The following is a 19,008-nucleotide window of genomic DNA, read 5'->3' as shown; positions in this document are numbered from 1 at the left end:
TTTTGAACATTTGTTATAATAAATGATGAAATTTTATGCTGTAACTATGCCTTGCTATTTTCTTAAATATCTCCTAAAATATAAGTGATCGAACAAAAAAATGTTTCCTACAGAAGTTACTTAATTTTGTTTTTTTACGTAGAATAAAATCCTGTAATAAAAAATATCCTACGTTTCCATTTAAACAAATTAATTTGACCTTCAAATTGCGTTGAAAACGCCCTCCAAATAAAAAATTGAGAGTGCCATTCTCTTTCCCCCTCGAAATCATGGAATACGTATTTTAACTTTTTTTTGTATTTTTCATATTTTTCGAGATAATCAGCTGGAAAGTTTTCAAATGAACACCCTGTATATATTGATCGAGTTAAATTTATATATACATACTCTTATTATGAAATAAGAGAGAAGAATGTGTAATAAACTTTAACGCTTTGGAAGTTCTAATAAATGCATAAATAAAGATGATAATAAAGATAATCTCAATGGAAAAAAAATGCAATAAAAATATTAAAAATTCGTATTTTATATTAATATGTTTATATCTTATTTAGCGTAGATATTTAAACTTTCAAATAAGCATTAATTGTGCCCAGCCACAATGCTAATTCATGATTTGGAGTTGAAATCGAAAATAAAATAAAAATATATAATGATTACTTAGATCAATGATTTTTTTATATATAAGCTTATATAAAAACGTATATAAGTTATATAAAATTATTTATATTATATGTATGAAAGGTAAAAAGGTGTATATCACACATATATTTGTATATATTTTTTAAACATTATTATGAATTTATTATAACAAATATTGTTTTCATACTTATTGAAATATTCTTTTATGTCGAAGGATGACTTCGCGTAATCGCCTTAAAAAACAATAATGTTACGCACATATACAATCATCCAATGTATTATTTATGTTATGTATTATTTATGTTACGCAACTATATATACAATCATCCAATGTATTATTTATTGTTATATAAAATTAAAATAAAAGTAAATTACCGATGTTTTAATGCATTCTTTTATGTCATTTATAATATATAATAATACGTATTTTATATTATAAATTATTTCTCGAAAAATTATGTCTTTTTCAAATATTAATACTTTTTTAAGTATTAAATATTATTTGATACTTTTCCACCACGCATTATAATTAAGCTAATTATTATCAAACATGGCCATCAACTGATAAAACTGTTTAACATTTACAAATAGTGTACGCTAGCGATATAAAACGAATCGTCAAATACGGCATTTTAGCTGAGTACGATTGTGTCGTAGTTAGAAAGAACGGAAAAGTACATTGTGTACATCACAGAAAACACCCCGAATACCGATTTTTCGGCAAAAGGAACAAATTGTTGACTAAACGCTCAGAATTTTAGTAACTTTTTTTAAGTACGCAGATATATATGTTTTTCTCTAGTTTTTGGAAAAATATCTCCAGCAAGAGGAACCAAATCTGATGAGTAATGACGTTATTTAGAGAACAAATTAAAATAGTACAAACTTGTGTGTGAAAATATAAATTGATTTAATAATATATTGTTCGTAGAAACCTCTGGCCAGGTCTGATGATTTTTTCTTATTAGAAGAGATATTGCGAAGAAAATTTGATTTGAGATCGGGCAATTTCCACAATATTAGTTATACATCTCCAGTTGAAAAGTGGTCGATCTCCAGAGGAACCCTATAAAAAATGGCAATGTATAATTTTGAAACATGTTACTTGTTTTAGTACCATATGTTATCGCAGTAATACACACATTTTATTATCGCCGTAATTATCAGTCTCCCACTTTTCACAATATTAACCTAACAATATTAACCTACTTGTTCCTTATTTACAAAAAAATTAGCAAGACTTTACAAAAAATTGCTGTTAACGTCGTACTTGTCAAAGCATAAACTCAATCAGTAATATCGTACATTGTGTATTTCATTATTTTTATTTGGATATATTAAAATGTGCAACGAAAACATCCAAAGATGGACCGACAAGGTGATGCTGAAAATTATCGAAAGCCTTGGATTGGATATTAGCGAAACTCGATATGAGTTACTTAAACTTCCTGGTTATTTTATTATGTCCCACATGTACCGTGTACGTCTGCAATTTGAGAACAAAGCAAGCAAACAGAACGAAGAACTATCTATGATACTAAAGAGACCCATGTCAGCCAGTTTTAGTCAAATAGCTCGTATTGATCTTCAATTTCGCAACGAGATTCTGTTCTATCAAATGTACAGCCAACCGGGTGAGAATTACGCGAGATGCTTCTACTTTGAAGAACGACCGCCTACCGATTCTGTAATCGCCTTGGAAAATATCAACGAACAAGGATATTATCCTTATCCACGTAAATATGACCCTCCAATCGAATACACATTAGCGGCGATGCGTGAGCTGGGACGATTTCATGGCAAAGGATATGTCATGAAGGAAATGCAGCGAGAGAAATTCTTCGATATCGTGGCGCGAATTCAAGAAGTTCGATACACAAAGAGGACGGAGAGTATCTACGAGTTTCAGAGCGACATTAAGGCTTTACGAGTGGTGGAATATCTTCGCAGTCAGGGTCATGATGCAGTTTTTTGTGATAAAATGGAAGCGATACTTTCGAACGCGTTTGACAAAGTAATGATGAAGACGGTGCAGCCCCATGAACCCTTGGCCACGTTGTGTCATGGTGATTTTACGTTGAACAACATTCTCTTCAAGACAGAAAACGATGGACGATATCGCGCAATGCTAATTGATTTCGCGCTTATCACGTACTCGACCCCCGTCGTTGATCTATCCACTTATTTTTATTTATGTTGTTCCAACGAAATGAGGAACGAGAAATTTTCCGTGTTTATGCGAGCCTACCATGACTCACTCAAGGAATATCTATTGGACGCTGGCATACAGGATATTGAGAAATACTCGTATAACGCTTTGTTGGACGATTACAAGAGAGGTGCTCTTTTTGGTTTTGTTGTTATGTGCATCTTTATACCGACGATATTGGGATATCTTAGTCCAGATATACTAGTGCAAGAAATAGTAGATTTGGGTCCTTTGGAAGCTATGAAGAAACAGAGACACGCCGGCGGAGACGAAGTATCTAAAATACTAGCTGATTCCTTGCTGCATATGAGAGATTTTGGCTGTCTGAATCATATTTTATAATCGCGCGAGATAATTTATATGCATAAAATATATATAATCTTCAGGGTTGGGTAAGTTACTTTTTTTTTTTTTAACTAAATTAAATTAAAGTTAACAACCTTGAAAATTTAACTTAGTTAAGATACAAGTTAATGTATAATGAAATTAATTGAATTAAAAGTTAAGTTAATAAAAAAATGTAATTGAAAAGTTAAAAGTTAAAAATTCATTTTTTTCATGATTTCAGGGTTTCAGTCTTAATAATAACGGGTGACAATAAAAAAAACTATTTAGATTTTAGAACATATCCAAAATTTTTATATTAATTTTTTTTATAATAATATATATCTTTTTTAATAATATGTTTTGTTTCTATATATACTCGGTTTTATGTATAGATATATATATTCTATTATTAATGTCAACACTCATTGCGTTTTTGCACAAAACCTCAAACTTTTATTATTAGAACCGAATAAATGCAGCAGCAAACTATAAATGACTACAAGCTATTGCAAGCTGCAAGTCCTGCAAGTTAGAACCAGTGATGGAAACTCGTGTCCGCTTGCGGACAATAAAGAGTCTCTATACTTGCAGGACATCAACAGTGTCATTCATCAATACGGAACAGACTGGCGTAATAACACATAACCAATGATGCGAATATCTATAATACTTACAACACGCGATCAGTGCCACCGAAGGCGCTGATCACATGCTGCAAGCCGGCCGGAATTCGTGTCTTTGATTACGTGTGGCTCGTATTGGGTCTGACACTTAACTTTAAAAAAATTAATAAAAAGTTATTAGTTACTGATAAAATGTAACTAAATAAAGTTAAAAAGTTAGGAGTCTAAAATGTAACTAAGTTAAGTTAAAATTAATTAACTTTTTAACTTAACTTTTAACTTTTTAATTTAGCACTACCCAACCCTGATAATCTTACATCGATTAACAACATTCGATCAGTAGCGAATAATTTTAAGCTTATAAAAAATATATAATTGATAAAACTCTCATTTTCTATGTGACGTTTAACCGAAGTTATTTTATATAAATAATGAAAAAGAAAAAAGACTACAAGCTAAAAAATTCGCAATAAAATATGCAATTGTTAGTAAATAAAAATTGTCATTTGGTTAAAATTACATAGTTTAATTAGAAACAAATATAGACAACAGACGTTTCGACCTCTATTAGGTCATTATCAATGTTACAGAAAAAACGATCGCAAGTTGTTAAACAAAACAATAATGTACAGAATTATAAAATTAAAAATACAAAAATTATATATAAAATAATAAGTGTACAATCTCACTCGTATATAGTTGACGTTATATTAATTTCGGTACAATAGTAAGAGTCCATAAACCTTAGTAAATCGTCTAGTTGTAGTGTCTAATTATTGTTCCTATTGAAAATACGTTGGTGATGTAGAAAAGTGTAAATAAAGAAAGTCAAATAATATAATAAATATAGATAAATATAATGTAAAAATAAAGATAACGAAAACTGTAGTGGTAAATAAAAGTTGAATGAAGTCATATTATATTAATTTTTGTCAATTTAATATCAATTAAATTAAACAATAATAAGATTATACCTTATAAAATTGTATCAAAATACAATTTATAAAATTGTCAGTTGTTGGACAATGCGATGGAGAGCCAAATTTTAGTTGTTACTCTTAGAAGTTTAAAAATGATATAACAGACATTTCAAGTAAGAAAGATTACATTGGCACTAAGAGGGAAAAAAAAGGATCTGGAAAGAGTGAATATATATGTGGTGAAGTGGGGAAAAATTAGAAGTAAGAGGGAGGAAGTTAAGAAGGAGAGAAAGAATTAATAATCTGTGAATAAGAGAGAGAGAGAGTTTCGGGTATAGATGTTCTAATTTATCTTTGCCTCTTTTAATGAAACTTTTTAGTGTGTTAGAAACTGAAAAGGCTAATTTGCAATGGAACAATACTCGAAATAGGAAGAAAACTTTCAGAAATCGATTTGACGTAAGGAATTTTAAAAATTTATCTTTGACGTGATGTTTATTGTGGGTTTTGTTATTTTATATCTTTTACACAGCATTATCTTACTTATGTAACATTTGTGTAAAGTTCGAAGTATATTCACGAACTTAATCGAAATATAAATAATCCTTGACAGAGAGAGCAGAGAAAGTCTCCTTCCACCACGTTGATGTCGTTGATCCATGGTGATTGATCTGAAAGTATATAAGAAAAATTAAATAATAATTATTTTTTATAGGAATATCTTAATTTTTTAAATTATTAGTGATGGGATTAAGACATTTCAAAAAATTTCTAAAACATATCAAACTCCATAGAATGCATCAACTTTTTGTATACATATATATTATCTGTATATTAAAAAACAAAAGTTTTATATCTATCTCTACTATATCATAGTTCAAGAAGTGCGTATTATTTTTGCAAAATATCTTTTGTTTTACACAATAAGCTACATCGTATCCAAACGAAACGCATTTCATTTGTATAATTGATATATAATTTAAGATCACTTGCGCATATCGGCATATGTATGTAAACACAGAATTAAGTAAGAAAAGTCATAGAAAAGGTGTGTTTCTGAAATTCATGAGTCGACCTTGCGATCAGTAAGATAATACAATTGACAATGCGTTAGTGTTGCGAAAGAAAGTTTTTTGTTTTTATTTGCATCCTAATGATCGAAATTTAAGCAATTTCTATTCTAAACATTATTTTAATAAAGTAAATATTAAGATTTATTCCTATAATTTGTTATATTATAATAAAAAGTTTATGCCTTTAATTCATTATAATATATACATAGAATATAGATATAATGTGATATTTATATAATATACGCTAATATACGCAGACTTGAAAAACGCGTTTCTTGTAACGTTATCATCGTTAGTTTCTTATTTTGGTAACGAATTAGTAACGTAATTATATTTTTGGGTAATAGCATCAAATATATATAATTATTATTTATTTTGAATGGAACATGCATAAGCGAGAAAAGAGAAAAAAGTTATGTTTGATCATTGTGATCAATTATGTATTAATCCATTAGCGATATAAACAATTAAATGCGTCCGAAAAACAGGTCATTAAAGTTCTGTAAAAATATAACGGAAATTGTAATGTATATCCTGTACTCTGAATGCGCGAATTTCGAATCACCCTGTATATATCTCCCAGCTACACTAACTAACAGTATTATTGTATATTTATTAGTATAATTTTTTCCTCAATAATATAATTATAATATAACGTGTAATAGTTATGTCGTTGAATGCAAAATTATAACAATTATGTTAGTTTAAGTTGGTGTTTAATGGATTTTTAAGTAATGATAATGCTAACGAGTTATTTTTTTTTAAAGGGTGAAATTATAGTCGATTGTATTTTAAAAGTAATTCACTTTTTAAAAATATTCTTCTATACTTCTTATTAATATTGATTATATTTTAATTTATTTTAATTTACTTTAACTAGAATTTCCGAAGCATACATCATATCAAAAATGATGTGACAGCAGTTTATACTACTTATCAAAAATGTAGTTTATTTTTAGAAATATACATATATGTATTATTATATGAAGCAATAAATGTATCGTGATTAGTAACATGATTTATTACTCCGATAAAATTGTAAAAACATATAGAATAGTGATATATGTAACAAATTGAAGAACTTTTGTAATAGTTGGGCTAACAACATCTTAACGCAACAAATATGTCAGAATAAAAATATCTAAATAATATTTACCTATAAAAATTAACCTATTCCAATATGAGATATAAATATTTTGTAATTATTTTAAGAAATAATTTTTTATACTTAAAATTTGTCATCCCAATCAGCTCACGATATTTAAAAAAGATTTTTTAAAGATTTTTATTTAATATAAAAATATTAAATAAATGTCTAAATAATGTTTTTTTAATATTGTTGATTGGGATGCTAGATATATGTATAATATTTTCGTTGCAATTTCTATATTATAATCTAGAAATAATTGTATAATTTTTCATAAAATACAGCTAAAACATTTTTCTCAATTACCTATTTCTTTTTAAATTTACTTTTGTGAATATACCGCTAAAATAACATATATTTATTGTTTTGCCAAAATACTGTTTCGAAATAAACTATCTAAACTGCAGTTATCAATATTTGATAAAAGTTGTCAATACTTTTACGTCAATGAAGTAATATGATAAAATAATACCCCAAAATTAGACCTCAAGATAAAGGTGATTAAAGTTTTTAAAAATAAAATGATAAGAACAAGGACAAGTAATAGTCGATAATAAATTTTTATACAAATTTAAAATCAAGGTATAAAATATTATTAAGTTAAATTAACATATTTTATAACAAACACCAAAAAGTATAAGAAATTATGTAAAAAAAATTATATATGTATATACATGTTTCGGTCCTTGGTTTAGACCATCCTCAGATGATAAAAAACATTGATCAAAATAATGGACCATAATTGAGGATCTAACATTATATTAAGTCAGTTGAAGATGAATCCTCTCTCCGAATGTTACCAGAGTTGCTCGCAAACGATTATCAGAACGTTTGTTTGTACCGTCTTGGTAGTCATATCAATCAAAAAGAAGAGATCATCATTGTTGTATCAAAAATTGTCATAAATAACAATAAAACAAAAACATTAATATGTACAAAAAGTAAAAAGTATAAAAGAATTTAGAAGATGTACACAGTTTAAGAAACAGACAATGACAGACAATAAAGTGTTTTAACTTACAATTTTATTTAGTTCTATGTAAAAATTAATTCAAGGATCTGTACACGGTATTCTTAACAAGTAGAGTCACATATTTCTACAAAAATAATATCTAAAAGCTATTTTGATTTTATTCTGAATTTTTATAAACCATTTCTTTTATATCTGAAAGACTTCAGAACTGGTGATATAAGAATGAAAACTTTTGAAACTTTTAAGAACGTTTTTGGTTCAGAACTGAGATAAAAAGAAGAAAAAATTTCGGGAATATATAAAAAGAATTAATTTAGAATATCTCTAAGAGGAACAAATTATCAAAATTTCTATTATTATATATTACAAGTCGGTGGTCAACATTTCAAACAATTAATACGCTAACTTACACGATGGTATATATCTTACAATTAGACATCCTTGCAAATGATTAACGGACTGATTCGATAGATAATGAAGAAAAATAGTTTAAAGATATGAAGATTTGTTTGTTTTAGATATAACCAGGGAATAAAAGTAACTCGTTACTTGTAACGAAGTTACAGTTACAAGTTACTTTTTTGGTAACTTTACTGGTAACTGCGTTACTTTCTTTTTTTGGTAACTGTAACGGTAACGTAGTTACTTTTTTTGGATAACGGTAACGAAATTTACAGTTACTTTTATTGTTACTTTGCATACGATTGGATACGTTATTCTGTTATATAACAATTACATGTTATTAATTACGACAGCTATAAATGTGGTTGTAGAGAGAGAACATTGAGTGTTTTTATTAAATACAAGCGTAAAAGCTATTTAGTTTACCTTAATCTAAACATCGTACATATTTTGTTCTAATTGAGCTGTGCGTGTACAAAGCTTTACTCTGTACATTTCTGTGTACAAAGCTTTACTTTGTACATTTTTGTTGAACAATTGGAAAACACCTCTTTTTGCAAAATTTCTGTTATATATTGATTTTAATTATAGCGTTATAACTTTCTTTCTATCAAAATATTTTATTTACAGCTAAAAGTATAGATTAAGTAAAAATATAGCTGTATTATAATAAAGAGATTATGTGTATTTCTTAATTTTTTTTTTAATTTCTAACTTATATTGTGATTCAGATAGTCTTATACAATCCTATATAATTTTCTAGTTTTCTGCAAAGTATAAAAAAGTTCTTGTAAAACACTGACACTATGTCAGTATTTTACATGTAATATATATATATATATTGCTTTTATTTAAACAAAAAACACTGCAAAAGTACATTTTTAGACTGATTTTTAAAAAGTAACAGAAGAGTAACGAAAAGTTACCTTTCGAGTAACGGTAACTGTAACGAGTTACTTTTAAAAAGCGATAACGGTAACTCGTTACTTTTTTTACTCGGTAACGAGTAACTGTAGCTTGTTACTTTTAAAAAGTAACTTTCCATTCCCTGGATATAACACCATGAATTCCAAGAGCAATAAATTTATGGTGGAATCAACAAATAGCGTTTATTAGTTTAAGAAACGCTGCTATTTATTATATTCCTATTATGAGGCGCATGTCTCATAATAGGAAATTTTCCTCTATCAGACATGGTCATCAGTTCATAACATTATTATTCAGCATTCTATTTGCTAAAAGTGAACGTTGATATACATATTAAACCTATTTTTGTAATATCGGTATATATATACATATCAGTTTCTTAATCTTTATGTTAATTAATCTTTATAAAACTTGTTAGTTTTTAGTTGAACTAAGCAAAAAATTGGCTAGCTTTTAAAAGAAGGCACTCCTAGTATCGTGTACTACTTGTCGAAGTGATATAAACTCGATCAGTAACTCACGTGTATTTCATTATTTTTATTCGAACACGCGAATCATGTATTTAAATAAAATGTCCAACGAAAACGTCCAAAAATGGATCAACAAGATGATGCCGAAGATTATCGAGAATCTTGGACCTAACATTCACAAAGCTCAATACGAGTTACTAGAATCTACTGGTAATTTTATTATATCCAGCATTTATTGTGTACGTCTACAATTTGAGAATAAAACAAATAGAAAGAACGAGGAATTGTCTATAATACTGAAAAGACCCGTTTTATCGGCCAGATTTAATCAAATAGCTCGTACTGATCTTCAATTTCGCAACGAGATTCTGTTCTATCAAATGTACAGCCAACCGGGCGAGAATTACGCGAGATGCTTATACTTTGAAGAACGACCGCCCATCGACTCTATAATCGCTTTAGAAAACATCAATGAACGAGGATATTATCCTTGTCCATATAAATACAATCCCCCAGTGGAATACACTTTTGCGGCGATGCGTGAACTGGGACGATTTCATGGTAAAGGATATGTCATGAAGGAAATGCAACGGGAAAAATTCTTTGATATCGTAGCACAAATTCAAGAAGTTAGATTTACAAACGAAACGGAGAATCTTTACAAGATTGGTTGCAACATGAAGACATCACGAGTGGTCGAATATCTTCGCAGCCAGGATCATGATGCAGTTTTCTGTGATAAGATGGAAGTCTTACTTTCGAACGTGTTTGAAGTAATGATAAAAACGGCACAGCCCCAAGAACCTTTAGCCACGTTGTGTCACGGTGATTTTACGTTGAGCAATATTCTCTTCAAGACAGAAGACAATGATGAACAGCTGCCTCTCCCAGTATTAATTGATTTCGCGCTTATTAGATACTCGACGCCCGTTATTGATCTCTCCACATATCTTCATCTATGTTGCTCAAATGAAATGAGGAATGAAAAATTTTTCGAGTTCATGCAGGCCTACCATGACTCGCTTATAAAATATCTATTGGACGCTGGCATACAGGATATTGAAAAATACTCGTACAACGCTTTGTTGGTCGATTTTAAAAGAGGTGCTCTCTTTGGTTTCGCTCTTACGTGTGCCTTTGTACCAATATTACTGGGATATATTAGTCCAGATGTACTAGTGCAAGAAATAATAGATTTGGGTCCTTTGGAAGCTATGAAGAAACAAAGATACGCCGGCGGAGACGAAGTATCTAAATTACTAGCTGATTCCTTGCTGTATATGAGAGATTTTGGCTGTCTGAATCATATTTTATAATCGCGCGAGATAATTCGAATAAATAAAATGTAATATCTATCGATTAATAATATGAATTAATAATGAATAAATTTTAAACTATGATTTATTGAAAAAAGTGTAAAACTTGTTCTACTACTATATAAAGTTGCTAAAAACTAATGTTATTTTGAATTTTTTACGCTAATTTTACTTTATATATTATTTCTGTAAAACTAAATATACTGAAAGTGTTTTCGTAAACATCGAAATATATAAGGTAATCTTTAATAGAGCGTTTCTTTATCATGTTTGTTGATTAAGGATGATATCAAGAAAAGGAACATTAAAATAATTATTTTCTGTATCAATAATGTTATAATTCAAATTAAAATTGAATTAAACACATCAAGTTTCAAAGAATTTCTCTCTAAATTAATGTTTTATTAGTACGATACAATTTTATATCTTCACATTACATTTCAAGAACTATCTATTATTGATGTCCATAATATCTTTAGTATATTAGTTATACATGTTCAGTTGGACACTATAGTCAATCATAGCTCTAGAATAATATAATTAAAAACATTTTATACCTAGATGAAAGTCGTTGTGATTCATAATAGGCACTTGCAAGATAACAGTGTACAAGCGAACCGCTTCTAGTATTTTTCATTTCCGAATATATCATAAATAAAAATAATTGTATTAATCGGTACCATATATATTCCGTATATTCAGTGAGACAGTCTTTAAAATGAGTCATGAGAATACGTCTTAATAACTAACAATACACAACATCAATTTGTATATCTTATCTCATTAAAATAATATCGAAAAACACGTTAGTATATCGGCGCTAAGATGACAAACACAGCGACATATTGTACCGTGTATCTTTCTTTAAAACTAAGTTTATGTAATATGAATGTTATCTTATATATATACCATATAAACTATTTACATTTGGATTCTGTCAAATTTAAATTCATTTTTTTATACTAATACACTTTCATTTTGTAGTTATTTTAATAAATATTTATGTAATAATTTTTAGTAGTTAATAAATAAATTAGTAATAAAAATTTAGTATACCTGTAAAATTTAAAAAAACCTTCTTAAAAAAGGAAAATACATATGCCAATTGCATAAAAAAGGTATTGAATTCTTAATCAAAAACGTACATGAAATAAATGTAATTATCCAATACTAAAATCTTTTTATTATCCAACTCTAGCAAGACATATAAGGTAGACCGAAAGTAGCTAAAATTGTCAACTAGATCATAGCGAAAAAAAAACTTGGCGAGTTAATTTATTTTTTAATTTAATTCATTTTATTATAGTTTGTTTCTTTTTTTACTTAATTTAATTTTTAATTCATTTTTTGAATGTTGACATTGTGAAGAGCAGCTTGATGGACAAAACGCTTTACATGTTTGTGTCACACGTACGACTGAAAAAATCTTGAAACGACCCCTTCTCGGTCTTTAGATCTTGGTACCAGCTGCATTAATGTTATTCGGTGTTTTTAGATTTTTGAATTATGGTTTTCATTTCTAAGTAATATTTTAATTTAAAGTTTGTCGATGTCAAAACTCCAGCTAAATTTAACGGTAGCGTCGCAAATTAGCAGCGACATATGAACATATACACGATGACGTTCACGCGTCAAACGAATCGCTTGAAGCGATCAAGCGGTTATATTTTTATTTTATGCACTTGGCGTCGCGACGCTACCGCGTCGCTTGATAACTTTAATATAAAATTTCTGAAAATTTTATTATAATAAAGTATTTTATACAGACAGGATTAATTCTCTTTTTGGAGAATTATCTCTTTAAGAAGATAAATTTTCTTTTTTAATAGATTAATATACCAAAAACATATGTAAAAATATAATTCAATTATTTCAAAAAATTAGGTACGTAGAATTTATAATTATGTAATCTTAAATCTTGTTAATATATGGTATTATCTGATTCTTTTTTATTATATGTGCTTGGTTATGTGTAAGAGATAAAGTAAACAATTAGGCTTGGAAGTAATTAATTTATTACCATTAAAAGATTATACAAGTGCGCACACATACAAATACCGTACAAGTATCTCGAAAATCCAATGTGCTGATTCAATCTGCACATCGCAGTATCGTCTGCTAAAGCCAGCATGTGTTTTACAGAAATTGAGCATTTTTAACATTACACTTATAACGATATAAAATCAAGGCAATTCGTATACTCTAATTCCGACGCAACTAAACACGGTTGTGTAAAGCTAAAAGACACTATTATATTGAAGCACAAAATATTGTGTGCAATAATATTTCGATTGCGTAGCAAACATCTTGTATATAATACAAAGATCGCAATTGCATCATTCTCATAATGGATTTAGTTATGCAAAAAAAGAACTCTTTCAAACTAGAAAAATTTTATGTTAACATTAAACAAACTATAATGTGATTCTCTTTTATACATTTTTTAGAATATTGAGAGCAATAATTCAATGTCTCATTTCCGTAACGGTATAATAAAAATCTGATTATATTCCGCTTAAACGCTTTTGTTCTTTTTCGCATAATTGCATACAAGTATTAAATATTCCTCATTAACATTCTAATCAACATCGCCAATCTCCCCTCCTTCTTTTGACAATGATTATGATTCCATATGAAGAATGAATTGTTATAGCAGCACGGTATTTGTATTTTAATAATTACATTACTACGCATGTTAATTATGACCCATACGTGATCATAATTTATACAATCTCAAGGATTTTTAAATATTTGTTTAAACTCTTTATATAGTTTACATTCAGTGTAGCAACGAGTCTTTTCCTCTTGCTGTTAAATAGTTTGGCTTATTGTTTTTAATAGTAAAACTTTATAGAGAATTTCAAAATAATTTCTATATTCTTTTTAATTATTTTTTTTAGGTAATTCATCAATATGTAAATAGTAACGAGTATACCAATATATGTGTATGCTACTATTTAAAAACCCCCGAGATATCGTATCTTAGAAGAATCATAAAGGTATGTAACTCCCGATGTGGAATGAATATAAAAATCATCCTTAGTATACTTAATCTTTAACTTAATTCACCTATGCATAGCGAGTCAATTGCATAATTATGAAAAGCTTAAATGTTTTAAAAGCCTTTTCTGAAACGATTTCCTTTTATTCCACAAAAGGAGACACAGAAATTGCACGAAAAAAAACACCTTTCAAGAAATTTCAATTAATTAGTGAAATTAGTGGCGCAATACAAAATCATAGTATGTACAGTCCGAATCATCTATTCGTAAAATTTTAGTATCAGACGTTTAAGGTTTCCACAATTTTGCGCAGCTCACGAATGCAGATTATGTTGAAACGTAAGTTTCAACAGATTATGGCACCGTATCTATAATTTACGTATCTTTATATGTACATAAAGTATATACAAAAGAAAGAAAAACATAAAATAAAAATGAAACTTCGCGCCACTCGTCTCGAATGCAAAGATTTTCAACAGATCACAAATGTGAAGCAAAATATATCAATGTACCTATAAGTAAGTATAGAAAGATATATGTATGCCTTTTAAAAAGTTATACTATTTATTAGAAATAATTTGTGTGTTGCTCGAAAACTATTATAATAATAACGATTTTTCAACTACATTTTTTTCTCAGTGTATTTTCTATAATTTTACTTTAAAAGTTTAAAAAATCCTTAACCGCAAACTATACAAATCCGATGTGCAAAATTTTATTCGGATCGACGCATTGGGAAAGCATCTCACCGGCTTTATGTACACTGCAAACTGTAGATTACGAGTTCCAGACAGTGTTCCAAATTCTAACGGCTTGGAAACATATCGATAAGTGTGTATACCGTTTTTTTCTAACCACGACTTAAAATAATTTACGCAGCGAACAAGTATACACAACTTGTGCAACTTAAAAATTAAACTCTTATTATCATTATGTAGAAATAAATAATCGTAGAGCGCTAAATATATATATATGTATATATATATATACACACTAATGTCGATCGTCGCCACAGTATATCAGATACAATTCGATAACATTAACAATTCGCTCGCAAAAGCGGAAATCTGAACGTGGAGAGAAAAAGGATATTTTAGCGAAACTAACGCAATAGCTTTTACAGCAGATATACACAAATTCCAAGACGTATAGTTTATACAATCTTATTCAGCCGCTATGTCCAAAATGCATTCATTTTTTCGATGTAGCAGTATTTACAATAATTCAGAGGTATTTCGGTACTTTAATTACAAACCACTAGTTATGACTTATGTTACAATAAATCGCATATGTTATAAAATAACATCCAACAATAGTACATACAGGAACTATTTCGCGATTTTATCTCATTTCTTTCCATATAATTTACAAATAGTTTTTAAAAATGTCCACATGTCTAACAGTACTTTTATATTCTCGAGAGGTCGATATATTATTTAAGCTTATTCAGAGAATAAGACCTGCAATATATAATAACTTTAAAATAAATGACTATACAGGGTGGCCGAAATTAACCGCTAAATATTTCATGCGTGGGTAGAACAGACTATACTGAGTCGAAAAGTCCTGTACCATTTTGCGATTGCAGCAATAGTTAACGAGATATTAATTTTTAAAGATTGCCGAATATACGCGCGTCCATCCGGCCGCGCGTATTCGAAATATTTGACGGTTAATTTCGGTCACCCTGTATATCTATAGAATCTATGTCCATAACAAAACGCCAAACTTTATTTTATGAATTATTTCTAAAAAATTATTTTAGATATTTTTCGTACCGTTAACAGTTCTTGTATTGATATGAAATTTATATTTCCGTACTGAATTCTTTTTGTGAGCATGAAGTAAATTAGAAATCTGTATCAAATTTAAATTAATTTTAATTCTTTAAAAACAAAAATGGATTTACACATTGTATAAAATAAAGAATTATTCTTAACAACACGGTGCTTCATCAAAACACAATTGTTTGAGAAAATGCAATCTAGAATGTGAAGCAAGTAAAAATGAACTAAACTACTTGTTAAACATATTTTTTACGATATTTTTGTTTTATGTTCATCTTCCTCATGTCTTGCGTAATATATGCACACAAGTATATAAATATCTAAACCTATTACTAAAAACACAATATGCTCCAATATAATGATAAAAAAATTGTTTACATTAATAATGATGTATAATCACATCCATCCTTGATTTTTTCGAACGATGCTGTTTTTTTTCGAACGTCGTAATTTTTCATACAGTCCTGTGCGCGACGAACTGCCACGCCTCACAAACCTCCGCTAAGTCATGCTAAGTGCATTATATCCTTCAGCTACATATTTGTTAAGATTTTTATTTGATCGATATATCGAATCGGGAAACGTCTTTTCCATCGCTTTTCATTACTTTTCCTCGAATTACGAGTTTTTCGATGACATTTCGTCTGATAAAATGATCGAAAAATTTAAGAATTTGTGTTTAAGTAGTTGAAAGTAAACATTTATTCGTATCGATTTCCAATTCTCTCAAGGATGGAGTTATCCGTTCTTCTTGCTATTCATGGAATTCGTAACATTTTGCGATAGCATGTCATCTCGAAGGCTTCTATTCATTTGGCAGGCAACATCCACCATCAAAACTCGAATCCGCACAAATGACAATGAAAAAAAACCAAAGCCTGGACTAGTCGTTTTTTCATTTCCTTACTAATATTATACCATAATGCTATGCCAAAAATGATGCGAGTACCTCGAAATATCTTATCTCGTAGTATTCAATTCTCTATTTGGAAACTGATAATTTATTTATGCGAAGTTCTATATATCCGATGACAATTTATTGTCTCGTATTGCGCATCCTAAATACATTATCGAAACGTATCTTTATCACTCATATAACTGATCGCGTGGACAGCGTATTTTAACGCAGTAAGTTATACGATAAAATAACAAATTGATACGGATCAGTTTAATGCTAGAAAATCTTTTGCGATTCATCATCGGCGTTTCCTGAAATTCTGTTCTCAATCTCAGGAAATCAAAAATCGCGAAAATGTCCATGAGATCAATTACAAAGTGCAGACGACGTGGTATTTGTTCGCAATGCCAACTAACGTGATGACAATCAATAACACACGGGCGGCGACGATGACGATAACAATGATGATGATAATGATGATACCGGCGGAGAATCAGACCTGCCCGCCTACATCAGCTTGATACCGCAACGTCAGATATTCAGCTGCCTCTGTCATACGGGCGATACTGCTGTGAAGACCGCGCAGATGACGCTTAAAGTTTTCGGCGGCGATGCTTGCCAGATCGACTACGCATTCTTCACCTTCTAGACCGCTATCAATCTCAATGCCGTTCTCAGAGTCTGAATCGGAGGTCCAAGCGATCGAAGACGCGCTTTGTACGCTCTGCATAGACGTGGTGCTGGGACAACGCACGTGGCCAAGTCTGCCACTGGTTATAGCCTGATGGTGCGTCAGTTCAGCAGACGGGCTACCAATCGGATGACTCTTAATCGGCGTCTGATCGTCCGCCATAGTGCCTCGCGTAGGCTCCTGCGACCACAGTAACTCGATCTTCATTTGATTGATGATGTTGTAGAGACGGTACAGGTCAGTGTTGGCCAGAGTGTCCTTCACCGTGCATCCACGTTTACCCTTCATGCAGATTGTGTCGCCCGCGTCACCCACAGACAGATCCAGCAAGCGGCTAGGCACCAGGATAGTGTCCTCCATCTCGCTCACGGTGCGCACGAACTTCTCCATGCTGTTCAAGATGCTGGCATTGCTGAATTCCGGCTCGTCGTGCCGGGCGATTCTCCGCAGACTCCTGCAACGAAAATTATTCACTGTTCTTTTAACATGTTACACGTTTCGAGATATGTATAGTCTTACGTTTTAAAGATGAAAAGCTACACTTTGTTCGACAGCAAATATGCAATGGCGAAAGTAAAATATCAATAAAAAAAAGATACAAAAATTAACGATTTAAGATCGTATAATGTAAATACACGACAAGTAAAAGATAATGTTTATAACGGTCGAAGCTAGATCTTTGGTGTTTAAATATTTTCATGTGAATTTGTATACTACATATGTAGTCATTTAAAAATGTTTAAGCATCCATGGTACAAAAAAAGATACACTTGACTATGATTTATACTACGCAATGTTTCTCTCATCTCACAACAAGCGGAAATGATTGAAATTCAGTTTAATACTTTTGCTGTCATCATAAATCCTTCTTTAAATATCAAACAGGACGATACATTAATGTTCAGACCATAAGTGAAACAAACAGCTAATAAAAATTCAGTATGCTTCACTGATGATGCAGAAAAATATTTATAGAAACATACGTTATTTGTATAGTAATCAATTTTATTAAGATTTTGCAACATAAAATCGCGGTATTTTTACAATATTTATAGAATTAACATTGAGACTGACATTAATTAAAATTATCTGAATATATTATACAGAATTTTCTGCGTAGGTGACTAGACTGATCTTTGCTCGGCGGCTGGAGATATTCATTAGTCAAAACATCATAAAAGATTACTCGGACGAACATCAGCGTTTTGCTGCGGAAAAGAAGATTTCTCAAGCGGCTAATTTGTATGCGTGCGTTTGACAATGATGGCGTAATAAACAAATATAATACAACGTCACCAAGTAAATAGTGACGCATGATCGTAACACTCTTTAAGAGAAATATCCGATGCCTTCGTCTTCAATGAGGTTGTGATTCAATTTTGTATCTTTGGAAAATACCATCGCTAATAATTATAACAATTTATATATCTAAACACGATTGAGAAAATATTAAGAATAAGTAGCTGTTATTTTTTATAATAAATGGATAAAATAAAATAAAATTAAATACGACTGTCTTTTGATTGATACATAAAAGAAATATATGTTTTGTATGTCTTTTAAAGCTACTAGTGTTTACAAATCATCTGTCAGCTATATCT

At 29.8% G+C, this 19,008-nt stretch overlaps 3 protein-coding genes across 3 annotated transcripts in view; 2 read left to right on the top strand and 1 right to left on the bottom strand.

Moving 5' to 3' along the window:
- The first annotated feature begins 1,984 nt into the window (after positions 1-1,984).
- Positions 1,985-3,193, top strand: LOC108773079 (uncharacterized). The gene has a single exon (XM_018538797.1). The coding sequence runs from the start codon at positions 1,985-1,987 to the stop codon at positions 3,191-3,193; it is 1,209 nt and encodes a 402-aa protein (XP_018394299.1).
- A 6,657-nt stretch (positions 3,194-9,850) lies between these two features.
- On the top strand, positions 9,851-11,029 carry LOC108773078 (uncharacterized). The gene has a single exon (XM_018538796.1). It carries the CDS (start codon positions 9,851-9,853, stop codon positions 11,027-11,029), a length of 1,179 nt encoding a protein of 392 aa, XP_018394298.1.
- Positions 11,030-16,103: 5,074 nt separating this feature from the next.
- The window catches only part of LOC108773085 (uncharacterized), a 29,453-nt gene continuing 26,548 nt past the window's right edge, over positions 16,104-19,008 (bottom strand). The window contains exon 2 of the mRNA XM_018538801.1: positions 16,104-17,861. Coding sequence (XP_018394303.1) covers positions 17,210-17,861 — 652 coding nt within the window. The 3' untranslated portion in view covers positions 16,104-17,209. The remainder of the gene's footprint in view (positions 17,862-19,008) is intronic.

This window comes from Cyphomyrmex costatus, unplaced genomic scaffold (assembly GCF_001594065.2).
Source record: "Cyphomyrmex costatus isolate MS0001 unplaced genomic scaffold, Ccosl1.0 scaffold199, whole genome shotgun sequence".
NCBI classification, from domain to species: domain Eukaryota; kingdom Metazoa; phylum Arthropoda; class Insecta; order Hymenoptera; family Formicidae; genus Cyphomyrmex; species Cyphomyrmex costatus.
This window is presented reverse-complemented; position numbering and strand designations above follow the sequence as displayed.